This window comes from Sordaria macrospora, chromosome 3 (assembly GCF_033870435.1).
Source record: "Sordaria macrospora chromosome 3, complete sequence".
Classification (NCBI taxonomy): domain Eukaryota; kingdom Fungi; phylum Ascomycota; class Sordariomycetes; order Sordariales; family Sordariaceae; genus Sordaria; species Sordaria macrospora.
Window position 1 is genome coordinate 1,495,790 of NC_089373.1, and position 26,397 is coordinate 1,522,186.

The 26,397-nt window shown below is 50.5% G+C and overlaps 4 protein-coding genes and 1 non-coding gene across 5 annotated transcripts; 2 read left to right on the plus strand and 3 right to left on the minus strand.

Annotated features, from left to right (window-relative positions):
• Nucleotides 1–102: 102 nt before the first annotated feature.
• Nucleotides 103–190, minus strand: SMAC4_13460. Its single transcript is given in 2 exon segments — nucleotides 103–137; nucleotides 154–190. It is a non-coding gene; the product is annotated as a tRNA-Gln (tRNA).
• A 1,421-nt stretch (nucleotides 191–1,611) lies between these two features.
• Nucleotides 1,612–1,976, plus strand: SMAC4_03794 (uncharacterized protein; the record flags this gene model as incomplete). The annotated part of the gene is made up of 1 exon (XM_003347648.2): nucleotides 1,612–1,976. The coding sequence occupies one exon, from the start codon at nucleotides 1,612–1,614 to the stop codon at nucleotides 1,933–1,935; it is 324 nt and encodes a 107-aa protein (XP_003347696.1). The 3' UTR covers nucleotides 1,936–1,976.
• Nucleotides 1,977–9,468: 7,492 nt separating this feature from the next.
• On the minus strand, nucleotides 9,469–13,638 carry SMAC4_03793 (uncharacterized protein). Its single transcript, XM_003347647.2, has 3 exons — nucleotides 12,672–13,638; nucleotides 12,490–12,613; nucleotides 9,469–12,434 (listed from the first exon to the last, which is right to left on the minus strand). The coding sequence occupies exons 1-3, from the start codon at nucleotides 12,718–12,720 to the stop codon at nucleotides 10,196–10,198; spliced, it is 2,412 nt and encodes an 803-aa protein (XP_003347695.1). The 5' UTR covers nucleotides 12,721–13,638; the 3' UTR covers nucleotides 9,469–10,195.
• A 6,869-nt stretch (nucleotides 13,639–20,507) lies between these two features.
• SMAC4_03792 (uncharacterized protein) lies at nucleotides 20,508–24,124 on the minus strand. The gene is made up of 5 exons (XM_003347646.2): nucleotides 23,340–24,124; nucleotides 23,088–23,257; nucleotides 22,452–23,021; nucleotides 22,050–22,383; nucleotides 20,508–21,911 (listed from the first exon to the last, which is right to left on the minus strand). The coding sequence occupies exons 1-5, from the start codon at nucleotides 23,530–23,532 to the stop codon at nucleotides 21,532–21,534; spliced, it is 1,647 nt and encodes a 548-aa protein (XP_003347694.1). The 5' UTR covers nucleotides 23,533–24,124; the 3' UTR covers nucleotides 20,508–21,531.
• A 114-nt stretch (nucleotides 24,125–24,238) lies between these two features.
• On the plus strand, nucleotides 24,239–26,259 carry SMAC4_03791 (uncharacterized protein). The gene is made up of 5 exons (XM_066090004.1): nucleotides 24,239–24,853; nucleotides 24,929–25,050; nucleotides 25,112–25,435; nucleotides 25,489–25,755; nucleotides 25,828–26,259. The coding sequence occupies exons 1-5, from the start codon at nucleotides 24,639–24,641 to the stop codon at nucleotides 25,887–25,889; spliced, it is 990 nt and encodes a 329-aa protein (XP_065946433.1). The 5' UTR covers nucleotides 24,239–24,638; the 3' UTR covers nucleotides 25,890–26,259.
• The last annotated feature ends 138 nt before the right edge of the window (nucleotides 26,260–26,397 follow it).

The following is a 26,397-nucleotide window of genomic DNA, read 5'->3' on the forward strand; positions in this document are numbered from 1 at the left end:
CGGGAAGAAAATAGAACGTCGAGTAAAAAAGAAATCCAAATGAAAGCAAACACAACCACCGAAATTCCATGCAATGTGAGCAAGAAAAAAGTGCAAAAGATGAGGTCGTGCCCGGGTTCGAACCGGGGTTACTGGAAGGTTTTGGAGGAAGTTTCAAAATCCAGAGTGATAACCACTACACTACACAACCTACAACTTGTTGTTGTTTTTGGCTACACATTTGACTACTTATGTACCCCACACATTCTCTCTGTTGGACAGCTAATGCATGTCGCGACCGATTGCACATATGCCGAACACGTCACCATCTCCACGCATCTAATCATCTAGATTGCACCTTTGTCTCACACTCAAAAGAATTGCCGGTTGTATAAACTCTACGCAGGCTCCGTTGGATGAGGTTCAAAGTTCTTTTGAGCATGTCTTGCATTTCCTCGCGGCATTCACAAACCAAACCGGGCGGCGGTGGACTGCCTACAGGCAGATTCGGTTCATCGCCACCACCAATCGCACACTTATCAAGACACTCATACAACTAAAATGGTATTCTTGACTTAAATGGTCCCGTCATATTTCTTATGCTTGGATTCTGTGCCTGCTAACTATACAAAATACTTGACAGTGAATTCAGATTCCTCCTATTACTGGAGTGTCTGCTGTGAAAGACAACAATGGGAGATGTTTATTCTGCGTACCTGTGCTAACACGACCAAGCTAGCCAAGAACAAAATTCAGATTGGGGCTTTGCTGGCATCACAGGGATAAGAAGGGACGAGAAAGGTCTTCTGACACCCACGAAAGAACTAAAGTCTTGCGAGAATTAGTGAATCCCTAGCCTAGACAGCGCTCAAATCCCACGTACATTCTCCATAGAACCACTAGGCTTTTGTAGAGAGGGAGATTTTGGAGAGGAAGATGCTCAATGACTTGGCATGGTAGAAGGTGACGAGTGACTGACAAGGAAAGAAACTCGAAGAGTGATTGACCTGAGGTAACAATTCTTTTCCTTCTTTTTCTTAAAAGAATCTGGCTCGCCTCAACGACCGATACTCACACTGACACTCATACTGGTCCTGGAGATGGGACCCTCGGGAGCATCCGAGACTGGGTGTGATTTCACACAGGTAGTTGAAGTTTCCTGATTTGGACCTGGAACCTTCCCAGAGGTCGCGGGCAAAAGAAAACTCCCGCGACCTAGGCATTGAGACTTCCCATTCGGAGTTTCCTCATTTCTTCAACTTCGTCTTTTTAGTGCGAGTTAGAACAATATCACAGCCATCATCCCACAAATTGTATCAACTTGCTGAGCTACGACACGTCCAGTGGTTCGTTTAGATCTCGCGACGCCAGCAAGTATTGTTTGATGTGTCCAGGTTCAGACGGCCTGTTCTTTCACTCCGATGCTGCTCACATCATGAACCTACAAAGGCTGTTTCCTATTCACTTCACGCAGAGGGCGCCGGGCACAATAAGCCCTTCACTGGTTGATTAGAACGAGTATAAGTGCTCTCAACTCTTCTCGTTCTCGACCATCTTCTCTTCCCAATTTACAATGTCCAAACCCGCCACTTCGAATCACCACTCATACTCGCAGAGCACTCAACCGCTACAATGTCTGGCCAAAACAACAACAATTCCGCCTCTTGCAAGGTCACACTTACAGATTTGTACACAAAGCTTGCCGTCATTGAAGCCCGCATCAACAACTACCATGCCAAATGGGAGAGGATTCCTTGCGAAATTCGACCGGATCTTTCCATCTGGCGATTCGTTAGTCACACGGTACAGCAGTTCAGGCACACGCTCGACTCTATCCCCGTCGATGAGCACGACGCCTTCAAGGGAGCGGATGAGGCTCTAGATACTGCCTTCCCTCACCTCCAGAAGTTGGAGGATGATTGGAATATGAACACGCCCCCAGGATTTCAGTATTGAGGTAGGCTGCCGCCTCTATTTGTCACATGATCTCGTTGCAATCCTGAAAGGTAGCTAATAGAGTTACAAGGTCGTGCGATCTTCTGTCGACAGCGACCGCAAGCAGATTAACCCCATCCCGCAAGGTTTGAAACCAAAGAACACCGCTTCAGGCCTCATCAACAACATCATACTAGTTCAACTCGGGCACTCGCCGTTTGAAAAACTGGTTAAGACATGGAGAAACGATGTAGCGAAGTGTTGATTGCGTGGGCAACCACTGAATCAATGATGGGGGTGGAATAACGGCTATGGGCAGGTGGCAGTTGTCGAGAAGTTGCAATGGAGTTACGTCCCATTGAATGGAAGTGAAGGTCAGAGTGTGATTTAGAAGCCGCGGTTCGTCCTTGCTACGCAGCGGGCACTTTCTTGTTAGGTAGTCAAGCAGCTCCTAAGTGGAAGGTACTCGACGGTTGCCGCTGTCTTCGCCGAGTCGTATCTGCCACTTCACCTTCATCAGACCCTCGTCGATGTGCCTTCCGTTTTCAAATATGCAGATGCCTGGTGGGCTTCGAATTATTGGGAAAGTACGATCAAGAACGCCCACTTTCACTTCCATTTTGTGTCTCTCAAAAGTGTGCGTTTTCTCAATCCTTTCCTTCTTCTTCACCCTCCTCCTCTTCCCAATCCACAATATCCAAACAAGCGCTCAAATTACCACTCATAGCTACTCGCCGAAGCCTCGACCGCTACGATGTCCGATCAAGATGGCATGAACGATTCCGCCCCTCGCCCAGCCTCGCTGGCACACCTGCGCGCGAAGTGCGCTGCTTACAAAGCCAGATTCGACGACTACAATTCCAGATGCCAGAGACTCATCTTGCAGTGCCCGGAGACTTCGGAGCTTTCTAGCATGATGCGCAAGGCTCTGGATATGTCCTTCGCACCGATGTTTATTTCCATGCTTGAGGAACGTTCGGACGAGTTGAATAGTTTGCGCACTATCAGTGTGGAGGAGGGCATGAATAAACTCTGAGACTTCCTTCTTCTAGGCGTTTTCCTGGATGAAAGGTGACACCAAGGCTCGAGAACATTGAGCATCACTTGAACACGCCCGAGGACTTTGGCAAAGTTATGGTATTCGGCCCTCTCATTTCCACACCCTGAAGGGTATCTAACTAAACTATCGCAGGCCTATCTGCAACTGCATCATTAACGGCATTGTTAGGGTCGCACTCGTGACAACTCATGAGCTTCCTATCCGGCACGGTACAAAATCCAAAGTTATTGCGTCCAACATCATCAATTAATCCATCACAAGAACTCGCCGGGCATTCGGGAGACTTGGGCCGACACAGGGAAATGGACTAGTGACGTGCTGGTAACACGAACGCCAGTTACCCAAGGTCAAAGTGGGAGTGAAATGATGGCGGTAGCCTGGCATACATTCTCAAGGCATTGTAATGCAGTCACGTTCGAGGATGGAAGGGGAGGAGTGTCACTGGGAGCCAGAGTTGTTCGTACTTTTCAGTTTAGGTGAACAACCCCTTCTCGACAGCTGGCATTCTGACTAGCCGACGACTAGGAGAGTGCAGCCCAATACTCGAACTCCCACATACAAGAACCTCATGCTTATGGTCCGTTCCTTCGTGGTTGGGCTACCTACGTTGAATGATGACCTCTCTTTTCATTCATGAAGTTCAGATCTCGCATTCCTTAACTTGCGTCTTTAATGGTCAACCAAGCTGAAAATATCTTCTTGTCTCCAACCACTGCGTTAGTGGTCCCTATGCAGGGCACTCAGCTCCAAAATTCGTCAATGCCCTTTCCTGTCGTTCTAACATCAGATCAATACGCAAAAGCATCGATATCGATATTCGCATGAAACTGTGATTAGGTACCTTCATTAGTACTTCACTTTCTGCACTTGATTCCAACGTATCTTTTGTTGGTCGAATTCTTTTGTCATTGTGACCCCCATGAGTTTACCTCATTCTCGTGCCGAATCACAGTAACACAACATCTCCCTTCTCCCTTCCAGTATGCAGTGAACAGGACTCAAGTAACACAAACCTCCATCATCACCATCATCCGTGGCCCGTGTCCCGCCCCTTATCCCGTGCCTCGCGCCGTTGGACGTTGGTGCTGCTTGTCCTGTCCAGTCCTGACCCGTGTCTCTGGAGCCGGTTCTCGGTAGCAAAAGCGAGACGACATGAGCGAACCACCGCCCTGGACATAGCCGGCACGGATTCGGTTCAGTTTGTTGCAGTTGTTGACCGTGCGGTGAAAGGATCAGAGACGGGAGCCAAGTTTAGAAAACATGTGTCCAGACTGCTCTTCCAAATGCCGATGAGGACCGCGGGGCGGATGCGGTTGCGGGGCGAGGAGGATCCCCAGATTCCCAGCCCGGAGACTCGGGTTCCCCAGGACACAACGAGCTCCGAGGGTGCGGTACCGAGAGCGCCCACACTCCCAATGGGCCGGAGACGGGCGGTGGGGAGGAAGCGAGGAAGGGACTCGGGACTCGGGACTCGGGAATAGGTTGGGACTGTAATGTGTAATGACATCCGGATTCGGTAGTCGCGGTCTGATCATGACGGACGGGGCCTTTGAGATGCGCGGGCTTGGAACCTAAATTTGAAGGATTCCCATACAGTAGTGAGATTGTGGAGTGATGTTTATTGATTCCTTCGCGTGTTGATAGCGTTACACTAGGAGTCGTAGTTACACTACACGTACTTCCACCTACTTGTAAGAGTTGATGATAGTAACATGATTGTTTCCGTGTTGAGGAGTCCAGTTAGTTAGCTTTGTCATGGGCATAGGCATAGATAGGGGTTGATCACTCCACTCGTTCAACCCATGAACTTTAAATGGTGCTGCATATCAACGTCTGATAAAGAATTGCCTACTGGTAGTAGCCAAGGATCGTGAACATCTGGTACTTAGTAACAGAACACAGCCTAGACCATCGACCATCAAGCTGTATTGTATTGAATGCAGGCATGACTCAAAAGGGAAAGCGCTCGAACCCCCTTTGTGTTTGCTTAGGTGAAGTCTTAACATAGCCATTAAAATTGCTTGAGGGTATCATGATCCAGTCTACTGCCTTTCTTGGCTGTGACCTGACCGTTGGTTCCGCGGATTGTTGGAGTAGCGGATAGGCGGATATGGAAGGAGGGACGGTCCCTGGGGTTTGTGTCGTGATACATACCTGGCTGTAAATATTGTGAGGTCTGGACAACCAACCGACCAGCTGGCAGAAGACAACTGAAAGGATTCTGGCTAATTTGCCACACTGAGGATCGATGAACATTCGCAACCATAGATCTGGATAACTGGACAAGATGGCGAAGAGCCGGCGACAGGCGTCCACCAAACCAGACAAGGGCCGAGTTCGGGTCTTGTACTACACCCTGCTACACCGTGCTACACCTCTGTTGTGGTGATGGGCGACATCGCTGTCTTTCTTACCTACTTACCTCTTTCGTAAATAATTGCTTTCTTCAGTTTCCCGCTCCCACATTCCGCAAGAGAACGGGTCAGGGGAGACGGAGTGGACAAGCTTCACATAAGCTTTCTTGACAGACTCCCCGTCAACCAAGCATTTGCCGAGAGGTGGATGTGGCTTGTGATGTGTTGGTGACAGCTGGCGATGGCTGCAATGGAGGCAGCAACGAACCAAGCCATTGACCAGTGAACTTACTGCATGACCAATGACTCCAAGAAAAGAACTGATGAAGGGAAGCAGACAGGATGGAGCTCTCTCCGGTCAGCGGAGATGTGAGTCTCTCAACATTGTGTGGGGTCAGCGAGGTTGGGGAAGTGTGCTGGAAGTGCTAAAGCGAGAAACGAACAAGACAAGAGCGAAAATCCGGGGCCCCGCCGTGAATCCCGTCTTCCCGCCCATTGGTATCCACAACCCGGCCGGGGCTTAAGTGGAGGGAACGAGAGTTGGAGGTGGGCAGGGACGGAGAATAAAACCTGGGCCGGGACTAGCGGGGCGATTTCGCGATGCACGTATTCACGGCCAAGGCTCGCAAAGACCTTGCTAGACTTGTCTCCTTACACCGGCGCTATGAAAATAGCCGGTGATGATTTGGCTTTGGCGTTGAGCTTTGTCTGAAGTTGAACTGCCCTGGACCTGGGCGTGGCGGATGTCAGTGTGTGTGATGAGTTGGTGCATGTTGTAGGTCTGTGAATGTTTCTCTGGCTTGCCATTGAGTTGTTGTTAGAAAAAGAATTTTTCTTTGAAAGCTCAAGGAACCAAAAACCTTGGTTGAATGGCGCCAAACAGCTGGCTTGGCTGCCATCGCCATCGCCAGTATTGCTCTTTACCCCAGCTTTGATCTTTGTCCGGGCGGATGCGTCCAGATTCTCGCAAGTGCCCCGGCTGTTGTGGAGGCAGGTGCCGAAATGTCACCCAAGACCGGTAACATTCGGTAGAGGTTGTCGAGATACCTTGGACCTCAACATGACACGACATGACATGACAGGCTGCAAGGCCGCGTCCTTGAAGCTGCAGTGCAATGCAGTGCTTTGCAGTTTGCGCGCGCTTGTGATGCGGAGACGTAGTGTACAACGATGGAAAAAACGGAGGAGAAAACGGAGGCGTTTTAGTGGCAGAACTAGAACATCCCGGGCCACCGCCCTTCTCGGCTGCACCGTGACTCGATCACCACCAGCAGTTACCAAGGAGCTAAAGCTTTCCCCTGCGTCAAGCCGTCGATGGCTTCAACAACGGTAATCCCTGATGAGAGAAGGGGAACTTTCCCCGCATCAGAAGGTATGGAGAAGGACTCGTCGGCGTTACGGGCCTGTTTGGCGCTGAAGGGAAATACTATGGGGAAATAGTGAAATGGAAACCACCGACCGTGAGCTGTTGTTCAAGAACCCGAGATATCTTCACACACACACACACACACACACACAACACATGACAGATGAGCTCGGTTTCAAGGAGAATATCATCATGAACGATCATGGGGATGGAGGGTATAGGAGGGCATCGACCACACCGAACCACTCGCAATCATTCCGCTTTTCGTTTCTTCGTGCATTTGTTTCCCCAGGTTTTGTGTCTGTCTGCCGGGTCTGGAATTTGCCTTTCGCTTAGTGTCGTTTACCCCGCACCCCCCAAATCTTTGTCGAGTTTGGTTCCAGTGACGAACTGTGAAAAAGGGCAGTGAGAGAAATGGAAAGCTGGGTTGGACTGACGTCTTGAAAGTCAAAAATTGGGGTTTCATTGTTGGAACTCCACAGGATCCCCTCCAAGAACGCGCGACGGGCCGTGAATCCAGATTGATATGGAGCCAGTTCGGACAAGTCCACCTGTTCTTCCAACCAATCATATTGCGAGTCTTCTACTCCATTCTCTCCTGTCTGCTTCGGGAAGGGTTCGTTGTTCGTTGTCTTGCTTTCCCGCCCGCCGGCTCACAGGTTTTGACAACTGACAACTGACAATGCTGACAACTCTTTCCTTTCTTTCTCGGATCTGACCGATCGATCTCCCGCCGCCGCCACACATGATCACAATGTTTAGTCCAGACTTCCTTCCGAAAGAGAAAGAATCATATCATCTCTGTGCCTCTTTTAGACTTTCACTCTTCAACTTCCACTTGACACGGTTCGCTCAGGCAGAACTCTGTCACCGCACAGCTGTGACTGCACACGTGCAATCACAATTATAGAAGGAGCACATTGTCGGTATGTAATGCCGCCACTGACGCAGGGCAGTGTTGTAAGCAGGCTGACAACTGAACTACCAACTCACCTTTTCGCATTACATTACGAGAAAGCAGCTGGTAAAGGAGCCGAAGTCCGTGCAAATGTTTCAACGTTTCCAACCGATTCAACACCACGAACAACAAAAAGGAAGGTCAAGATGTCGATCTTAGTCTGGACTCCATAGTTCAGCTTGAACTACACTAAATGTCCCCATCAACTAGTCTAGTGTAGGTTGTGATGTCTCAGTAGCGCCTTCTTTCACGCTTCCACCACCTTTCTCCAGCTTCTCCAGCTCGAGTCCAGTTTCCCCAGCCAGCTTCCCCGGACTTCCATTAAGGGGTGAAGAGATCGTCAACATTCACAGCTCGGACTTCTCTCCAGTAGTTTACACAACTGAAAACGGAGATCTCTCAACACCCCCTTCCCAGAGTCTGACCATGGCCCTTTTCCCTTTCTGGAGTCCTTTGCAGAAAGCGTGGAAGCATCGGGCTGCCCGTCATGCTTATGCCCATGACCCTGACCTTGACCTGGAAGTATTGGAAGCATACGATGTATAATGTATAGGCAATACTGTACGTAGGTGCTCAGACAGCTGAGCCAGCCTACAGTACCCGAAATGTAGTGTCATTCACAATGGCCTCTGGTCCTCTGGATTGATGTGGAGGATGTCTTGGCACTTCAGTTACTTAGCACAAGCTTTGGAAATTTCGGCCCTGACATCCATCTGTACAACAACGACAATGACAGCGAGGGAAGAGTGCCCGTGTTACCTGCTATTGACGGACGCCCTGTACATACTGCATAGTATCGGTCTTCTGGGTGTGTGCAAAATGTGTGTAATCTATTATTTCCACGTGTTTCCCCAGAGTGAGCTGTCTTCAGGCGGTCCCAGAAAGAGGATCTTGATAGAATGGAGAACTTCCAGGCTCGGTTGTTGCGGAAATCCTGGGGTATAGACCGTACAGTAACAGTACCTCTAAAGACTGCGGAGTGCAGGAAAACCTGGAGTTCGCTTGTTCGCTTGTGCTGCAAGTTCTGACCTGCCCGACTTCTGTGACCCGTCGATCTTCACGCTTTCCCCGGATTTGCGGGCGGATTTGTTCGCTTGAGGTAAGTAAGTATCCCGACGTTCACTTTCAAGGTTGGTTCTCGTCATCATGTGTGTTTCGTTTTGACTACTTGTGTACGTACCGTTCTTGTGTAAAGTTTATAACTAAAATATCCGATTAAGTTGTCAGGGGCAGAGTTTATGCGGCTTGATTTCTGAGAAGTTGAACTACACTACGAGATACCTACGGTGTACACACCTCAAGCGTACCTGAACCCTTAATCGAACGGTTATTTTCTTTCTTTCTTCCTTTCTCTCTTAGTAGTAAGACAGACATTGCCATTGACCAACAATAATCTCAATACTACTTCTAAGCAATGCCACACCAAACTTACCAAGACCCGCCTCCGGCCCTCCGCCAAGAGATGACCAACTGTTGGCCAACACTTCGCGAACTTTTTCATTCCACTTTCACGCATCTTGCCTAAAGTCAAAAGGTGGCCAACTAAGTTAGCAATGTCTTGCACCGTACATCCAACTATCTATCCCAGCTAGGTAGGCGAGGTACAGGCGAGGTACCTAGCAAGACGTGTATTCTCTAATCGATCTGTTGCTGCAAGATGGGTCCTGATGGTTTGTGTAACACATGTTCACCGAAGTGGCAAGGCATAACAACAACTGTAGCGGCTGAATCACATCGATGATGATGATGATGATGATGATGATGATGATGATGATGATGATGATGATGATGATGATGATGATGATGATGATGATGATGATGATGATGATGATGATGATGGAAAGCAGATGATAGCAAGGTAGCTCATAGTTCAATTGTCTCTTATTTCATCATCTCATTCTCATCAAGGGGGGTATTTCGCAGGTTGTAAAAAGCCAAAGTGTCCAAATACTGTTATTCCTTTCTTTTTTTTGGTTTCCTTTTCCATCCTTTCCATTTTCCCATATTCGTCCCTGCATCGGAAAAAGTCTCAAGATCCAAAAAAGAAGGCCTTGTCAAAAAGACATAAGACAGAAGAAGCAAAGAGTGGCATGAGGGTAAAAACATAACCGCATGTAACATCAGCAGTAGTGTGCTGTAGCGTAGTGTAGTGTAGTAAGCGATGAGGAGAAAGAGGAGTGTACCCGCCAAGGCGCCGTTACCATCCGAAACCAGCCATTGGAAATATCAATCAACTAGCCAACCAAAACCATTCAGAAAGCCCAACCGCCAAAAAAGAAATACACCCCGACATTCCCCTTTCCCTCCATTTCCATGATCCCCCCCATCCTTCCCCGGATATAATGTACCCCGCAAAAAGCAATCGTTCGTGAGCCAAAATCCGCCCACCCGCATCCAGTCATCGTATGTAGTGGTATTTCGGTCCTTCAAGCCTGCGCCGCGCCAACTGTGCATAACCAGGGCAACCAGCCCAATCGCTTTCGTGTAAAAAGAGAGGGAAAAAAAGAGTAGTAACAGAGAAAATGGAGCACTTAGATGGAGCCTCAGTAGCTGTACCCATCCACACCTCCAAACTGACCCTGGCCAGTATGTGCATCTGCATGGTGGTGACCCATCAAGTTTCCATATTCTATAGCCGAATGGTGATGCAGAAGTCCATCTGCTCCATCAGCCGTCGGGAACGCTGCAGCGAAATCCGCCGCCGTGGCCACCGCATCATCCGGGTGAGTTGGGTGATGGCCATGATGAGGTGGGCTTGGGCTGGGGCCCCAGAACATGCCGTCGAGGTCCCACATGCCGCCCTGGTCCAGCATACCCATCATGCCCAAGCCTTCGACGGGCTCCAGGCCGATGGGACTCATGTGTAGCTCAGCCGAATCCGGTGACCCCATGAGCAAGTCGGTGTTGATGTGCATACCCAAAGGCCCGGTGCCGTTGACAGAGTGAGGGCTCTGCGAACGCCTCTGCTGTAGTTGATGCGCCGCGGCGCCCTGTGCTTGGATGACTCTGCTGGCCTCGTACATCCGAAGAACCACCTCCCTGCTCCTGCGAGCAGCAAGCGACCACTCCTCCATGGCTTCAAGGAACTCCAGAACCGCCTCGATCTGCTTGAGCCACTCAGGAACGCGTGGGTTGCCCCATTGCCAGAAGATAGAGACAAGAGGGACCATGGCAGCCTGGTAAAGGAACCACACCGCGTTCCAGCCGGACATCTGGTTACGTGTCCATTCACGGCCAATATCCTCAATGGTCGCCGCAGCAAGTTCACGGCATGTCTCAATCGCGGCCAGGTCCGAATCACAGGCCTGGGTATGGGGGTTAAGACCCGACGAGGCCATAGAGAGAAGGACTGGTCGGTGAAGAAGCATGCGAAGGTTCTGGTAGCGCCACTTCATGATGCAACGGGCCATGTAGAGCGGCTCAGCGCAAGGGTCAGTGGTGCGCAGAAGCCAGGGTAGGTTGTTGTACCAGGCAACGAGCTGCCCGTCAAGATTGCAGCGGTCTTCAGTACGTAGCAAGGGAGAAATGGCGAGCATATCCTGGATCTGGGTGGCGATTTTGCAGAACTTGATGTTTTCGATCATGGGGAGAATACCAGCATGCTGAGACGAATCCCGGCCGGAATTTACTCCGAACTCGGGAGGACGAATGTTGATAGCAGGTCCCCAGCGGCCAAAAGATGGACGCCCCATAGTTGTGGTGGCCCAGGTGTCGAGGCAGAAAAGAGCCCACCATGTGCGTCTCCTGGTCTCAGCAGCGACCATATCACTTCCTCCCTGGGTAAGACTCTCACGGTGGAGACCTAGAGCGCTCGCCATGCGGATGGCGGCACCCAAAACGGCGTTGGCCATGTTAGGCCGGTTGATGTAGTGAAGATAGTACCCGCCAATGAGTGCCAGTGCCTGAACAGTTTCGATGTGGCTGCTGCCAAAAGAATCCATGGGAAGATGCTCCATGGCGCGGTTGTAGTAGTTGACATGATTGTAATCGTCCGATTTCATTGCCACAATGCTACCCATGGCAAAGACCATGTTCAGTAGAGCCAACCAAGGTGCGTCGAACCGTTGACCTTCAAGGTAATCGGCGCGGAAGGTGGTCTCGTCGAGCATTGGAATGAAGACATGGACTCGCTTGAAGTAGGCATCAATAAGTGTCTGTCCCTTCCACGACCACGGGATTCGCTGGGGATCTTTTTGAGTCGATGACTTCTGTCTGATGGCCGGGAAGTTATGAGAAATCTCGACACTGTTGAGCGGGGCGGCCAAGGAGCTCCTCAATCCTGGTTGGACCTTGAGCATAACCATAAGAGCAGCCTTGATGGATGAGGCTCCGAGGTAGGAAGCTTGTCTGTCCACCGACAGCGATAGTGCGTTGATATCATCTGCCTCTGCAGGGATGTGGTCTCTCTCGCGGCGTTCCTCGTCCCATTCTGTATCCCGGGTCGGAATCTGTTCCAAAATGTTTTCAGACTTGATTGGTGAATTCAAGTCGGCCATCGATGTTGTGTTTAGGGGAGGAGACGGTAGCCCGTTCCCCGCGTTATCTGGAACGGGTCGGTCTAGGAGGTCGAGGAGTTCTTGCCTTGACAAGGGAAGTAGGGCGTGGACTTCTTGGTTAGGATATAGTCGCTTCAGGATTGATCGACATTCTTCGAGGGACTGGGAGAGGGCTTCGAGTGTCTTGCGCGAGGGGATCACCCTTTGGCGGTGCTTGTCGTAGAAACACCGCTTCGGTGCTCGGCTCGAGAGACATTGACCGCATGGTTGTTGACCATCACATCGGCTAGGACATTCGAGTCAGATTATATGATCAGATTGTTCGACACTCATCAACTTACATCTTCCGTCTTTTGCACTCGGCACAAGCATGAGGAGTAGTTATCCTTTTGGCTGCCCCACTACCACTGGACTTGACACTATCTTGAGAGTCAACGGATGGCTTTCGTGGTGTTACTCCTTGGACTGAATTTTTTTCGTTAGTTGTTGTGGGTGCCTTGGTTGGGTAAGGTCGTCGACTTACATGTGTGAAACATGCCGCCTTGTGTGGGTATCGAAATTGACGGTGCCATTGTGAAGGTTTGTTGATCAGAGCCTGTCTGATTTGGGATATGAGCAGTAAAAAGCCGGTGAAGCCCTGGTCGCCTGAGGAAAGATATAGATGTAAGGACTGCCCAGCAAAGGCGCGGATATCAACCGGCGAGTTCGTGTAAGTGGCGAGACCTTGATCACATGAAGTGAAAGCACGTGTCGGCTCAAGGATTGATGTGAGGTACTTGTCAAAGATAATCAAGATAAAGATAGATCCTGGGGGACGACGAGGGGGTGTGCGAGACCGTGAGGAGCGTATGCAGACTTATATAGTTACATTGAACTGAGTTCGGAATACCGTCTCGAGCTGGTTGTGGGTGAGGAAGATTGGAAAGGGACCGGTGGTAATGCTACGGTCGTATGTGGAGAAGCTTGGTCGCGGTCCCGTCAATCTTGTTGACAGGGTAAAGGAGATATAGAATCGGGGAGTGCACAGCTCCGGTGCTTTGCCCTCGAACGCCGGTATGACTTGTCAAGTGAGGTATCTCGATGCTAGACTGCAATTACTGATCAATGCCGTGTTGAAGGCCGACATCAAGCTAAGGAATAACAGGGGAGCCAGGGGCAAGGCTAGTTGACCAGGCACAACCTGGTGCATGCACCAATCAGGGCTAACTGCACTACATACCTGAAGGGTCATGGTATATGTGGTCCAATATTGTCCTGTCCCAAGGTTTTGAAGCACGGAGAAGTACCTTTTTGGAGAAGAGGCACGCCAGTCAGGCACCACCAGGCCTTTGACAGCTTGAAGGAAAGAAGTGCGTACTCTGTCAGGGATACCCAAGCATTCCTTAGCGGCGTCGTTTCAACGCCAAAGCCGGGGTGCATGAAGGCCTGAGGGCATACAGAAGGAAGGTACCGCAAAGTACTACTTTTCACAACAAGTTCTATGTCCCACAGACTATAGGCTTGGGACATTGTCCTAAAACCTCTTCTCCGTTTATGACGCAGACATTATGTGATTCCCGAGTTGGATTAGGTGAGTGGTGTTGTTAGCAGTCCGTCGCTTGACTAGACTTAAGAGCTAAACGGTACGTTAAGCTAGGGCAATTCGGCCGGGTGTGGAGGTAGTGTAGTTTGGAGAAGCTTCGTTACGAAAATCACGGTGCTCCGAGTGAACACCCAGAAGGGTCACAACCCTCTAAGCACACAGACCCTTGCTCCTTTTCTGAAGCACGAAGTCCCCCGATTCGTCTTGACCCTGAACCTTTGATCAACCTGTCGTGTGAGGGGGAGCGAACATGCGAGTAAAACGTGCTTTGTATGTACAGCGAAGATCACTGTAGGGGGCCGTGTGGTGTGAAGGACGTTAGAGTTGGAGAGAGGGGAAGATGGGACCGTCCGGCCGTCGGCCCCAACATGAACTCCATGATGTGACTGGAGGTCGAGCTGGTGAAGGTAGAGGGAGGTACTGCCTCGGTGCCAGCCGCTTGTGGGGAAGAAAAGCCGTTCGTTCCCCCCTGTCTTCAGCGAACCTCAGCGTGATGGTGGATCTTGCTGCAATTCTGTCCCCAGTTCCGATCGGGGCCAGACAGGGGTGGAGTCCGGGGTGGACAAAGTTGGAGTGAGAGTGGGCACTTATCAGCCGGGGTACCGTGATCAGGAGGGCATAGAGAACGGAGCTAGAAGACGGAGCAGACACGCCAACGAAACGGAGGTTACAGCTTCCTCAAGCTAATTGATCCTTCCAACAGCTTCTGGGTTGTTGGTCAAACCTTCCAGCCTGGAATTAGCCCATCACTGTTGGAAGCTGGAGCTCCAGTGTCGTTTGTCAACAAAGGGAAATGAAAGCAATGCCTAATGTGTCACAGGGAAGGGAAAACGTTGACAAAAATCTTGCGAAGGAACCGGCTCAGCAAACTGTGTGAATATTGTCTGGGGTTTGGTAAGGCGAAGATGTGCAATTATGATCTATACTCTTTGAATCACGAGAACGTATGCTGGTGTGGCGAGGAGAGTATCTCTTCCTCTATACACACATGCTTTCTAGAGACGATCAGGAGCCAAAGTTCGTCAACACTGTGCTCCTGGGGACTGTAGGGGGAACAACATCAGACCAAGACCTTGACGCTGATAAAGGCAACTTTGCCTCTTTCACAAAACCCTAGAAGCATGTCTGTATGTGGTACATCTCGCAGAAGGAAATCCTGGCCAATTTGAATTTCCTCCCGACTTGGAGGTCTTAAATCATCACACGAAGCTTCAAGAGGAACTGGAGCTCGTACGGGGCTAGGTTGAAGGCTGAGAGAGGATACCAACTGCAGACAAAGAGCCAGGGACAGCGACAACGAGCAAGGAGAAATAGCTTACCCGTAGACTGTTGAGATAGCCTCCTGCGCGTTCAGGGATATGCCCATGTAGAGACAATCCGTGAGGACAAGGAAAGAAGAGACCAAGTCTCTTGGCTACCGCTTGTGATACCTTGTCGTCTCCAGAGTGGCAATGCTAACTACCGTTGCGTTGCTCTCCCCAAACACCGTTGGCGCTTGACAGAATGTCTTCCTCACCGCAAAGCGCCCTGGAAACGGTGGATGGGACATCACGTCCACTGGACAAAGCGTCAGGGTGAATCCTACGGTATGTGGGCCAACACCTGTCGATGTCGAACGTAGAACTGGAGAGAGGGCCCTTGCGGTGGCCAGAGATATCTGGTTCTGTGTATCCCTAGAATTGAACCTCTTAGGTGTGTAAGTTACCATCCACGGTGGAATATGGAATATGTACTCGTAGTGGTAACTGGACGGATAGCATGATGGCTTCAGTCCATAAGATGGGCCTAGTAAGAAGGACGTAAATACCGGCTGTGCCGCTGATCAACAGCCGTTTGGAAACAATTGGGTACCCAAGAAACGTCCGTTTAACACGTCAAATGCCGTTTGGGTGGTAGACGAGGCAAGGGCCCATGTTTGGCCATGTCAAGGCCCAAGGGGCCTGAGGGGAAAGCTGTCAGGCTGTCAACGGGTCGACGGCTAGGGCAACAGCAGGAAAAAAACTCTGCCCCTCCATCGCAGTGTCGTAGTAGCAGTCTTGAACTTGGTTGCAATGACGGCGTGCTGTAGTGTAGCAGCGGCGGTAGTGATAGGCCAGCAACTACGACGATCTCAGAGAACGTTGAGTCTCGCCGTTTCGAGGTTGATGAGAGGCGTCGACGCCCGCGGGGTGCTGTAAATGCAGTTGCACTTATGCAAAATTGACACTTGGTTCACACACACACACACACATACCTTTAGGTACCTCATCTCCTGATTTAGGCGGTGTTGTACAGGGCAGCGAGAGAGCTGGACATCGTAGGTATGTACTTCTAGGATGCCATTGTCAAGGTGAAGGTGAAAGGAGAACCAGCGGTCTGATCGAATGTGACGTTTGCTGCTGGTCGATGGCCCTGGATACCTTGGAGATGCTGGGATTTGGACGTCGTAGAATGATTGACGGAACACCCGACGCGCGTCGCGATTCTTGAAGACAAGCGAGATCAAAAGGGACTCGATTGCTGGATGCGTGAAACTCGAGGGCCAGGCCATGGACGTCAGAATGCGCCTGTCGTCTTCTCGCCTCGTCTCAAACTCATGGAGAATGGAGAAAAACTTCAAGTGGGAAGCCGACAGGCGGGCTCCGGGTCACAGAGGGCAAAGTCCGTTTCAACGTTTTTCTTGGCTCTTTCCACTTTGATGCTAAAGCAACGTGATTATTTCCCCACACTACCACCACCCAACCAGATGCGCAGACAAGCTCTGGAAAGACGGCAAGCGAGCCTGTACAATGGAAGGTACCAATGTCTTTGCTCTCTCGGCTTTTCAGAGAAGTTCACCGTCGTCCTGGCCATCATGAAATGCAGCATTTGGTGGTCATTCAGTTACATTCTGGTTTTAGCTGACAACGACTCTGCGGGTACGGCCTAATTTGATTACTGGTTAGCCAAGGTACACGGTAACCTAGGTGCCTGAGGTGCAGCATATTGTTGTAAAACACTAAACTGACGAGATCCTGGAGTGCCTTCAACCGTGAAATGGAGGTTGAAGACGTGTAGTGATTCCCTGGTCAAGCGGCCAAGTCCAGGTGTAGCCTTTGGCGCCGCCGGACCGCCGCTGAAAAGCCGTTGAGTGCTGAAACTCTAGTTACCTGACTCCATCTTTGACGGCCCGGGATCGAAATCGCGAAACCGAGACGTTCATCTTGTCGTCTGGTGGTAGAGAGCCAGGTTATTGATCAGGTTAGCGTCCGCCGTTCCGTTTCGGGGCCGCCGTGAGTGACTGCTTGTACAAAGTACACTACACTAGACTGTGCACTGATTCCTTCCATGAAGTGCGATTGACGATCATGGTCTGAAAAATCGATGGAATTAAGAAAGAGAGAGTATATTGAAGTCTCTTCTGAGACACGTCAAAGCGTCCACTTGTCCGAAGGCCAATGAGTGAAGTTCTGTGCCTGGGGGATGGTGGCCTGCCACGAGTTCCGAGATGATGTCGATGCATGGCTGACACTGAATGTTTACAACAGTTCGATGAAGAGCGTGTGGCTTGAAAATGGAGAGGTGGGGATTTCTCCCGCTCTTGGTGTTGTCTGTACTCCTGATTGGTTCATTTTAGAGACACTCTGTGGCACAATGTCACGTGCGTAGTGGCTTGTACTTTCCAGTGACCCCAACCGACGCATCCTTCCATGTCCCGCTCAGACCTCTTCCTCGCATCTTCTCCACATCAGCAAGATGAGCTGCCATCCACTACGAGCGGTAGTCAATATGACAACCACCAAATCTTTCCAAAGGAAAATGACCAAAATGGCATATTAGCTTATTGGACTCGACGGGCCTGGACAGCGTGAGCTCACGCATCACCAGCTCAAGACCACCCCTACCCACACTCATTTCCCCGTCATTGCCTTCGTCGTTGGATGAGGCATCCAGCGGTTCTCGCCAGCATCAGGCACCTGTCATATTGACCTCGCCGGTCAATAGCCCGGCCTCGCATTGAAGCGAAAACGGTCGAGGGTACAGCGAACGAACACACATGGCTCGCACATTGACACCATCACTGCACTTGTGGCCTCTCATCCTTGGCTGGAAGGCGGAACCGGGATAAGGATGGGACAGCTTCGCCCTGCAGAGGTGGCTATATTATTCTGCCGTCTCGAATTTATCTGGCAACGAAGCAGACGCCGTCATTCTGTTCATGTGGGCAACAACCCAGTTGGCTTCATCTTTTCTTCCCTATACCATTGCCGCTATAGACCGTCCTTATCCGCCCCATGCCCATAGATACCCTTCGCACAAGCAGGGTAGTCTCGGTATGGCAGCGAAACATCCATCCATCCTCCTCTCGTTCACTGGCACAAATCCAACCAGCCGCACGACTTCCAACTTCTGGTATCCCGATACCTTCATCCGAGCCGTGTTGACGTGTCACGTCTGGTCGAACTCGGGCACACGGGTCCAGACTTGCTCAACATGCATAGTCTGGCTCCGAGCGGATTCGAGAATTGGCCTCTCGAAATAGCATGGTTGACTCTCATCTTCGAATACTCGAATCGAGTATCAACTTCGTGCCTGACTTCTTAGAGATAGCTGAGTGTCGAGACCTGTCCTTGGACCCATCCATCTACACACCCATCCGTCACTGGCAATCCTCAGCAGATATCTTTGGCAAAACGTGGCTCTCGGCTCAATTGGAGACCAATACATGGGATTTCATGAACAATGCATCGGCGTATCCGCAAGCATCCATTATCACATACCTGGTGGTGCTGGATAATCCTATTTGGGCCATTCACTCTGCCATCTTCTCAGCCACTTTCCTTTGTGGTTTACAGCGTCTCATTTTCCCGAGGACCGTTTCTCAGAAAACGGTTGAACTGAATCCTCCCTGCCCAGTGTCCTCTCATCCCCTAGTCTAGTGGGCCTGTTTTTAACCCTGCCCTAGTACCCTACACTATCGAATCAGGAGGTGCTTCTGGAAGACTCGCCCACCCTTCCTGACTTCCTCAACCCTTCCCTTCCAAGCTGCCTTGCTGCCTCCTGTCTCATATGTGTGGAATAACTGGGAAACAAACACCTCCTACTCTCGCTCCCGTCATTTCAGTGTCAGAGGTCCTCTATCAGTATAAGCGACAATACTGACCTGGCATAGGTATCTCCGCATGCATCCTCGAGTCTCGACGAATATCCGGTCGTCTTGCAAGTTTGGCGTGTTTCAAGCTTTCATGATTCCTCAACCGCCGGCCAAGTCCGCATCCCTTGTCCGTCGGGCGATCTGATAATGTCCGTCAAGCCCGTCTGCTCAGGATGGATCGCATGGACGTTGACAGGCCAGGTCAGGTCACCTCGTCAAACTTCCGTACTTGACCGCCTTGGTTTTACCTTGTCCATTATCGTCAGTGCAAGGACGGGGTTACTTTGTCAGTGCCTTGTTATCCCACACGATCATGAACTGTTGGCACGCTGCCGTCGTACGGTTCTGTACCGTTAGATGTCTAGTGTGGTGTTGTTGTTGCTGAATGGTGCTCTCGATATCCCTTCCATGCCATTCAAGGCGAAGCATTAGCTCGAATACAGGAAGAAATGCGCGGCTACATATCACCTACAGCTACACTACTGTGCACCTTGATGAACAAACACTCTTTTATCCACGTGCAACCACTTGCATGCATCATAAGGGGTACGTATCGGGACAATCCTGCGAGAATTCCGTGAGGGCTGTCGAGCATTGCAACGGTGATCCGCAAATATCGGGCGCCCAGCCCGACGATTCGCCGGCGTGTACCTTTGTACCTGGCATTGTAACATGCAATGGAACATGAAGTCCATCGCAACGACGACATGAGTGGAGCATGTCAAGGGACATACCTACTATGCGTACATCATTTCAAACATTTTCAACCGGAAAATGGCGAGTTTTTGGTTGTTCTACCGAAATCTTGTGAGCAACTAACTCACTTCGCAGTCAATGTCTGAGGTCATCATCAAGACTCAAGATGCTCCTGTTGAAGAAGTCTGTACAGTGAACAATGGCAAACAGTCAGCGTTTGACCTTACCTGGGATCATATGGGAAAGAAGAAAGGCAAAAGAGCCTCACGCACACCTTGCCACAAAGCTGCAGATGATATTGAACTAACACAAAACCAGTGTGGTGCTAAGCGGTCTCACTCTTAGACACACACACCTCTCCAGTCCCCATGGGCCCTTCAAGAACCAAGAGTAAAATGTCACTGACCAACCACACAATTCAGTGAGCCTGATTCGAGCTATCGTCAAGACAAAGGAAAACAGACAATGAAAAGGGAAAACATAAAGAAAATTCTCACTTGCATCCATCCCTCTCACTCACCTACAGTAAGTGTCTTCCCGTTATCACCCCAACACCACCAGCACACCGCAGCACTCAAAAGCATAAGGTGTGTGCCCTTTAACCTTAACCCTACGACGCTAGTGAGACTGTGAGGTGGCATTGAGCGCGAATGAATTGAGGGAGCAGGACCTGCGGTCCGAAGCGCGAAACAGCCAGCTATCCATTTCATCCATTTAGTATCGTCCATCCATCCCTCCATTCATCCATCAAGGTCAAAACCTGCATTACTACTTACTGTGCGTTAATTAGGCCCTGATGAGAGCTGATGAGAGCTGATGATGATGATGATGATGATGATGATGATGATGATGATGATGATGATGATGATGATGATGGGGGAATATGACTTCATGTGGGAAACAAGCAAGAGTTGGGAGAGGAACAATATGATGATATTCAAGGCCAGGGCGAACGAAGGTGAGTAAAATCCAGGGAATATTCCGTAATTTTTTATTTTTTTTACCTCGTCAAATCGAACCCAGCAAAGTGTTTAATCATATCCAGGGACTTTCGAAAAGGCCAAAAAAGCACACCGATTCACACAGGTTTGCCGGCACGGTATATGAAGGCAGGCTTAGAAGGGGAAGGCCCGCCCGCATTGATTAAGCTAAGCTGTCGCCAAACAATTGAGGTATGTAGGTTCTACGGGTATACTAGACAGCACATTGCCCAAGTCTTTTTCCTGTTTTCTTCTTGTTTCTCTCCTCTTTCTTATTCTCATTCCTTTCTGCCTCTCTCTAGTCTGTCTACCTGTTGAACGCTGTTTTCGAACTTCTGCTTTTTCCGCTATCATTTCTATTTTCACTTAGCTCTGGTCTGCCTTACTCTTGAGGAGAGGGTCAGGTATGTACTGAGTGCAATGAGACTTGTGGCTCCATCTCTTCTAGATTCCCTGACCATTATCCTGGTGCCAAAGTCCGATCGCCTTCGGGTCAAGACTCGAGACCCCTATTATCTTCAGGCTTGAAGTACATGCCTCCAGCTCATCAACCATCGGTAGCGCCTGCCTGCTCGTCTATTCCAAATTCTCCCCTGATCATTTCCTTTCCTCACTTCTTTCCCAATTGAGAGAGTTCCTTTTTCGCCTCCTTCTAATGAGTCAGCAAATACTCAGCAAGCGCTGGCTGCTACTACCGGCCAAGCGGGAAAGGGACCCACATCATGGCATGGCATGGTCGTCGGCCTTCGGAGATGCCTCCACGACGGACAGCAGATAAGGGATCGTGACTTGGGTCTGGGCCAAGCTGGGCCCAGAACCAATCCAAGTTTCTCTTTTGATCTCTCCACCCATCCATCCATCCATCTCCCCATCCCTGATTCCTTTGATCATCGCCTCCGACACTGCCTCTTTCTCTCTGTGTACTGTGTTCAGAGCTGAGAGGCGTATCGCTTGGCCAATGCAGTCCCTTCTCACTTCCACAACTCGCCTCAACCCCCCTTTCTCTATCTCCTCATACGCGGAAGACCTGCGTTCGGCTCTTGATGCCGTCGAATACACACGTGTTGTCGATGGGGATGTACTGCTTGGTGATGATCTTAATCATCTCCTGAGCCACCATACCACCCGTGAGTGCGGAGATGTTGTGTAGCTCGCCGTACTCGGCTCGGGCAAGGTCCTCTGCCACATTCCCCAGCTTCTCATTGATGTCCCCGTACTCCTCCTCGTTCGACAGATTATCGGAGAGCAAGCTCTTGACGGCCTCAACGAGCTGCGTCTTGTCGGCCGATGCGTTCCCACAATACGCCAGACCCCTCATAGCCAAGTAGATTGGGAAGAGCGACATGGGCTGTAATGTCATTTCCGCCATCTGGTCATTGGCCATCTCCGTTCCTGTGGCAATATGTTAATATATCATTCCGATGCCCCATCTTCTTTCTTCCCGGGGTCTAGGAGCTCATGATTGAAGCCCGCGGTTGCAGTGAGCAACCCATATGGGTACATCCATCACCGAAAGAGATATGAACTTACGAAGCACCTGTTGAAGCCTCTCTTTGCTGCCAAGAGGGGCAGTGTCTCCTCCACCCTCTACATTGATCAGCTTGACGAATGCTGCGTTCTTGCAGAAGAGGTCGACTTCTGCAGGATCCACCTCTCGTCCCGCCCCCGCAATCGCTTGTGCCGTCTGCAGGACTTCGGCCGCGTCCTTGCGAGCCTTGGTCTTGTAGATGTTCTGGAGTTGGAGGTAGACCTTGGACTGGGCCTTCATGTCCGGAACATTGCCCGGAAGTGGCAGGGAGCCGTGCTTAGTATAGAACACATTGACCGCGTCCGCGATGATCCAGAACATTGGCCTCTCTTGGATCTAATAAGCATCGTGTCAGCAGACGTGGTGTTTACCGAGGACAATCTGCGGGGAACGTCGCAACGTACAGTGTCCTTGTGCTCGTACTTAAACACCTCCTTCAGCCCTGATGGTAGAGAAGAGGAGGTGACCGTTTTTAGGACGGCAGCAGCAGCCTCGTCGAAGTTCTCTTCGCCACCCTCGGGGTTGTCTGTCCTGGCGGCGTCTCGCACTAGCTGTCTGAATTCCGTCTTCTCCTTGTAATTTGAGGGGTAGGCACCATTGTGTGTTGCCTTCCACTGATCCAAGTAATGAAGCAATATTACGACGTATGGCAGGTGACCGTGCTCAAAGTTGTCTAAGCCGTCGATATCCTTGGTCATATTTTTGGCAAATTCGACCAACTCAGGCCAGGGGCTGAGGAGTCGAAGGTCTGTGGTTGCCGTCTCGTCTGGGTGAGTGTCGACTATCGGGAATGTTCCGGGGAGTCTGACGGTGAAATACGAATAAAAGCCAGTCGAGTGGACTGCTATTAGTGGCGTCTTGTGCTCTTTGCTGTACTGTTCGAGGGGCTCCAGCTCGACGTGGTTGATGGGATATGTGTACATGATGGCGGTAAATAAGGGGGATTTCTTAAGAAGAGACCCCAGTGAGTCGTTCTGCTTCCGTCAAGTCAGTAATGAGCTTCACCGGAGAGCTGGGCCATACCCTCTTGGATCCGTTACCTTGGTCTTTGGTGACCAGTCTCCCTCAACTTCTGGGTTCAACTCCCCAAGCAGACTCGCCAGGCATTGTGCTCGAGGTTTTCCATAACAGCCATCGTCCAAGAAGAAGTTGACACCCAAATCGGCCTCGTCCACCAGCGCATTATCGTGAATGACGAACCGCCCGATGCCTGTGGCATTCGTATCAGCATCGGAAAGTTCAAGTTGGTATAATCGTGGCGATCCAGGACCAAACTAGAAGCAGCACAGTACCTGGCAAGATAAGATTCTTGAGAGTCTCAACACCCACTGTACCAGCGCCAGAGTTTACGAGCAGGATGTTTGCCGATTCAAGGGCGGCTTGACCACTCGCTGCCCAGAGGCGCAACTGGCGATCATATTTGCGTTCCTTTTCTGAGGGGCCCTGAAGAATGGGCGGTGTCTGGTCCATTACAATCTCGGTCATTTTGGATTATAACTTTATCCAGTTAACGGTCTTTCTGTCGCGACCGAGGTGAGCTGTCGGTTACGTAGGTTGTGGTTGTGAGGTCGTGGAGCGGTGGGGTTTGAGAGCCTCTGGTGGATCACCACTTCGCTGACAGCGGCACGAACAGCTGCAGCACCGCCACCGGGAGGGGTCGGTTGGAGAGCCAACGTGCAGCTAGGCGTGGCGTATGTGGCTGGTGCAGGAACCTTGATGGCTGCAGATTGTCGGTGCGTGTTGATTGTCGGTCGCTTGATTTGTTGACATGAACCACTTCGCGATACCTTCATAGCACTACCCAGTATCGATACGATCAATGGTTTAAGATGCGGAGAAGTGATAAAGTTCGAACACAATGCTTTAAAGAGCGCTCAGGTCTGAAATCTGCGCCAGAATTCGTTCATTGTCATTTAGTTGGCCCGCGCTGCAAGTGCAACTGAGGTCCGCCTGTTATCGAGAACGGGGGTGGCCCAACGACGGGAACCAGACAGACGCGCTCTTTGTCAACACCACGACAAGCAATGGGGTTTCAACATCATTCGCCGAATCTTAACCAGGAACGTTGGAGATGGCTTTGTTTAAATGATGCAGACATCTCTGTTTGCTCCCCTTCATCCTACTGGAAATCCGAAAGCGGTTAGATTCGGCCACAGTTCGTTCCTTCTCAAGAAGCAACACTTGATAATTCCGGAGGGAAGGCGCGTTCCAAAATCATGCCATCACCAAGAAATTTGCTTGTGTTCGCCTTCTCTGGAACCTGTCAGGTCGCGTTTCCTCCAAATATCATGGCCGTCATGATCTGTTTCTTTTCCTAGCTTCCATTTTTTCGTCAAACGTCCTACGAATTCCTTCATATGCGCCTGTCTTTCTCAGGGTTGATCTTGTCGCCACTTTGTCTCGCTCTTTCGTCTCTCATTATATCCAAGGTTCCTAGCTGGATAACATGGAGCAAGACCTCGCCTGTAATGTCAACAAATGCGGCGCCCAGTTAACGGGGCAAGCCCTGGTGACAGCATGCAGGTCGGTTTGATGCTTTGTACCATCGTCGCGAGTCCTTAAGCTGACAATTTCATAGCCATGCGATATGTATGGACTGCGCAAGTCGCCACGGCTTCACTAACCAGGGACCCTATACCTGTCCTGTCTGTCGTCAGCCCTTGAACGAGGCCGAGACGGGTAGACAGCTTCTTCGTCCATCGGAAGAGTGGAAATCTGTCATTTTGTGTGGCTTAAGTCCTACTGTTGTCATGGAATGCGCGGGAAGAGCCCTGAGTTTCTGGTCGTATCAGATGACAAACCAAATGTCGGTTTTGATATTCTTCGCCGCTCTCTGATCAGCTGCTTGATTGAGCTCTTAGATGCTGACACACAGAACTAGTCTCCGTCAGTCTCAGATGAACAGAAATCTGCAGCTTCACTGCGTCTCCCTCGAGCGTGAAGTTGAGAGCGTGTGGAACCAAGGGAACACCAGGATATCCACCTTGACGGCGAAGATCAAAGGTATTTCCCCGCTGCCCATCTCTCTTGCATGCTGGTCACAACGGGCTGACAGTCCTGCCAGATATGGAACTCGAAGAGCAAGGTCTCCGTCGAAAGTGTGAAGACCTCCGCCGTACGCTGGCCGAAAAGAGCAAGAAGTTGGACCAGGCTCAGGAGCTTTACAACAAACTTAAGCAAAAGGTGTTGCTAAGCCAGCCAGCCAACGATCCGGCTGCTGTCATGGGCTCGAGGATAGGTCCAGAGACGAATCGGTATGACCTCCAGGGACAGAACTCTGGTGGGATCGGATCGAGAACCAATTACTTCCCCGATGACTCAAGGTCTTTGAGAAGGCATTCGGTTTCAGAAAGCTTGGAAGGTTGGAACAAATCAATGGATCCCCAATGTGAATCTTCACTATTGCCTTGGCATACTGAAACAACACTAACCAATCTGCAGTTCCGATACCTGGAACACCAGCTAGCCACATGTCGATGGGTGAGCCAGGCACTCGTTTCTCGTCCATGCGAGACTCTCTAAGCAACACTTTACCGGCGATTCCTCGTTCGGGTCGTTATACTCAGTCTACTAGATCGAACAACCATGCAGCGGGTAGTAACCATGGGCGAACAACGTCAACATCACTTGCTTCTGCTGAACTGAGAGGCAGTCGGCGACATGACGATCCCGTTGTGCCCAGGACATCCACGATACGGAGAGTAGGAGGTTTGTGCTTCTGGCAATGTGGTTGCTCCAACTCTTCAGATACATGTGCTAACTGTACGAACCGTTCCTCAGACCCGATACCCAGAACCAGCTCTCGTTCCTTCGACTCAGTCCCCAGTTTTATCAATCGGTAACATGGTTGAAGGGAACTAAGTGAAATGATGTTTCGAGAAGGGAGTGTGGGGCCATGTATGTGTCACCCAAGATACGCTTGTTGTTGAACCCTTTGGGAACAGGCGTAAAGCATTGTTTGCTCAAAGTGTCCGACAAATATCGATGAGTATCTTCCCTTCGCGCCCCAACACCGGCCCGGCCCGACCCCGGATGGCTTCCGATACTCAAACAAACAATCTTGAGACCGAAATAGCTCGATCAAACAAACATATCTATAACAGTCGCATCACTTGCATCGAAAGGAAATAGAGACATACTTCCCTCAGACCAGTTATCAAGGACATCTAGATATCTCCCAACTACAGAATCGCATCCCGCCATTAACGGCTCGACCGGTAGGAGTGTTTGAGGCGCTCTTATCGCCGTCGAGATCTTTCCCCAATTGGTTCCAGAATTGATGTTTAGCGAACAGGCATTTGTAGGTCACAGACAGCGTCGAACCTTCTTCTCAGCTCCATGTCTGTCGTA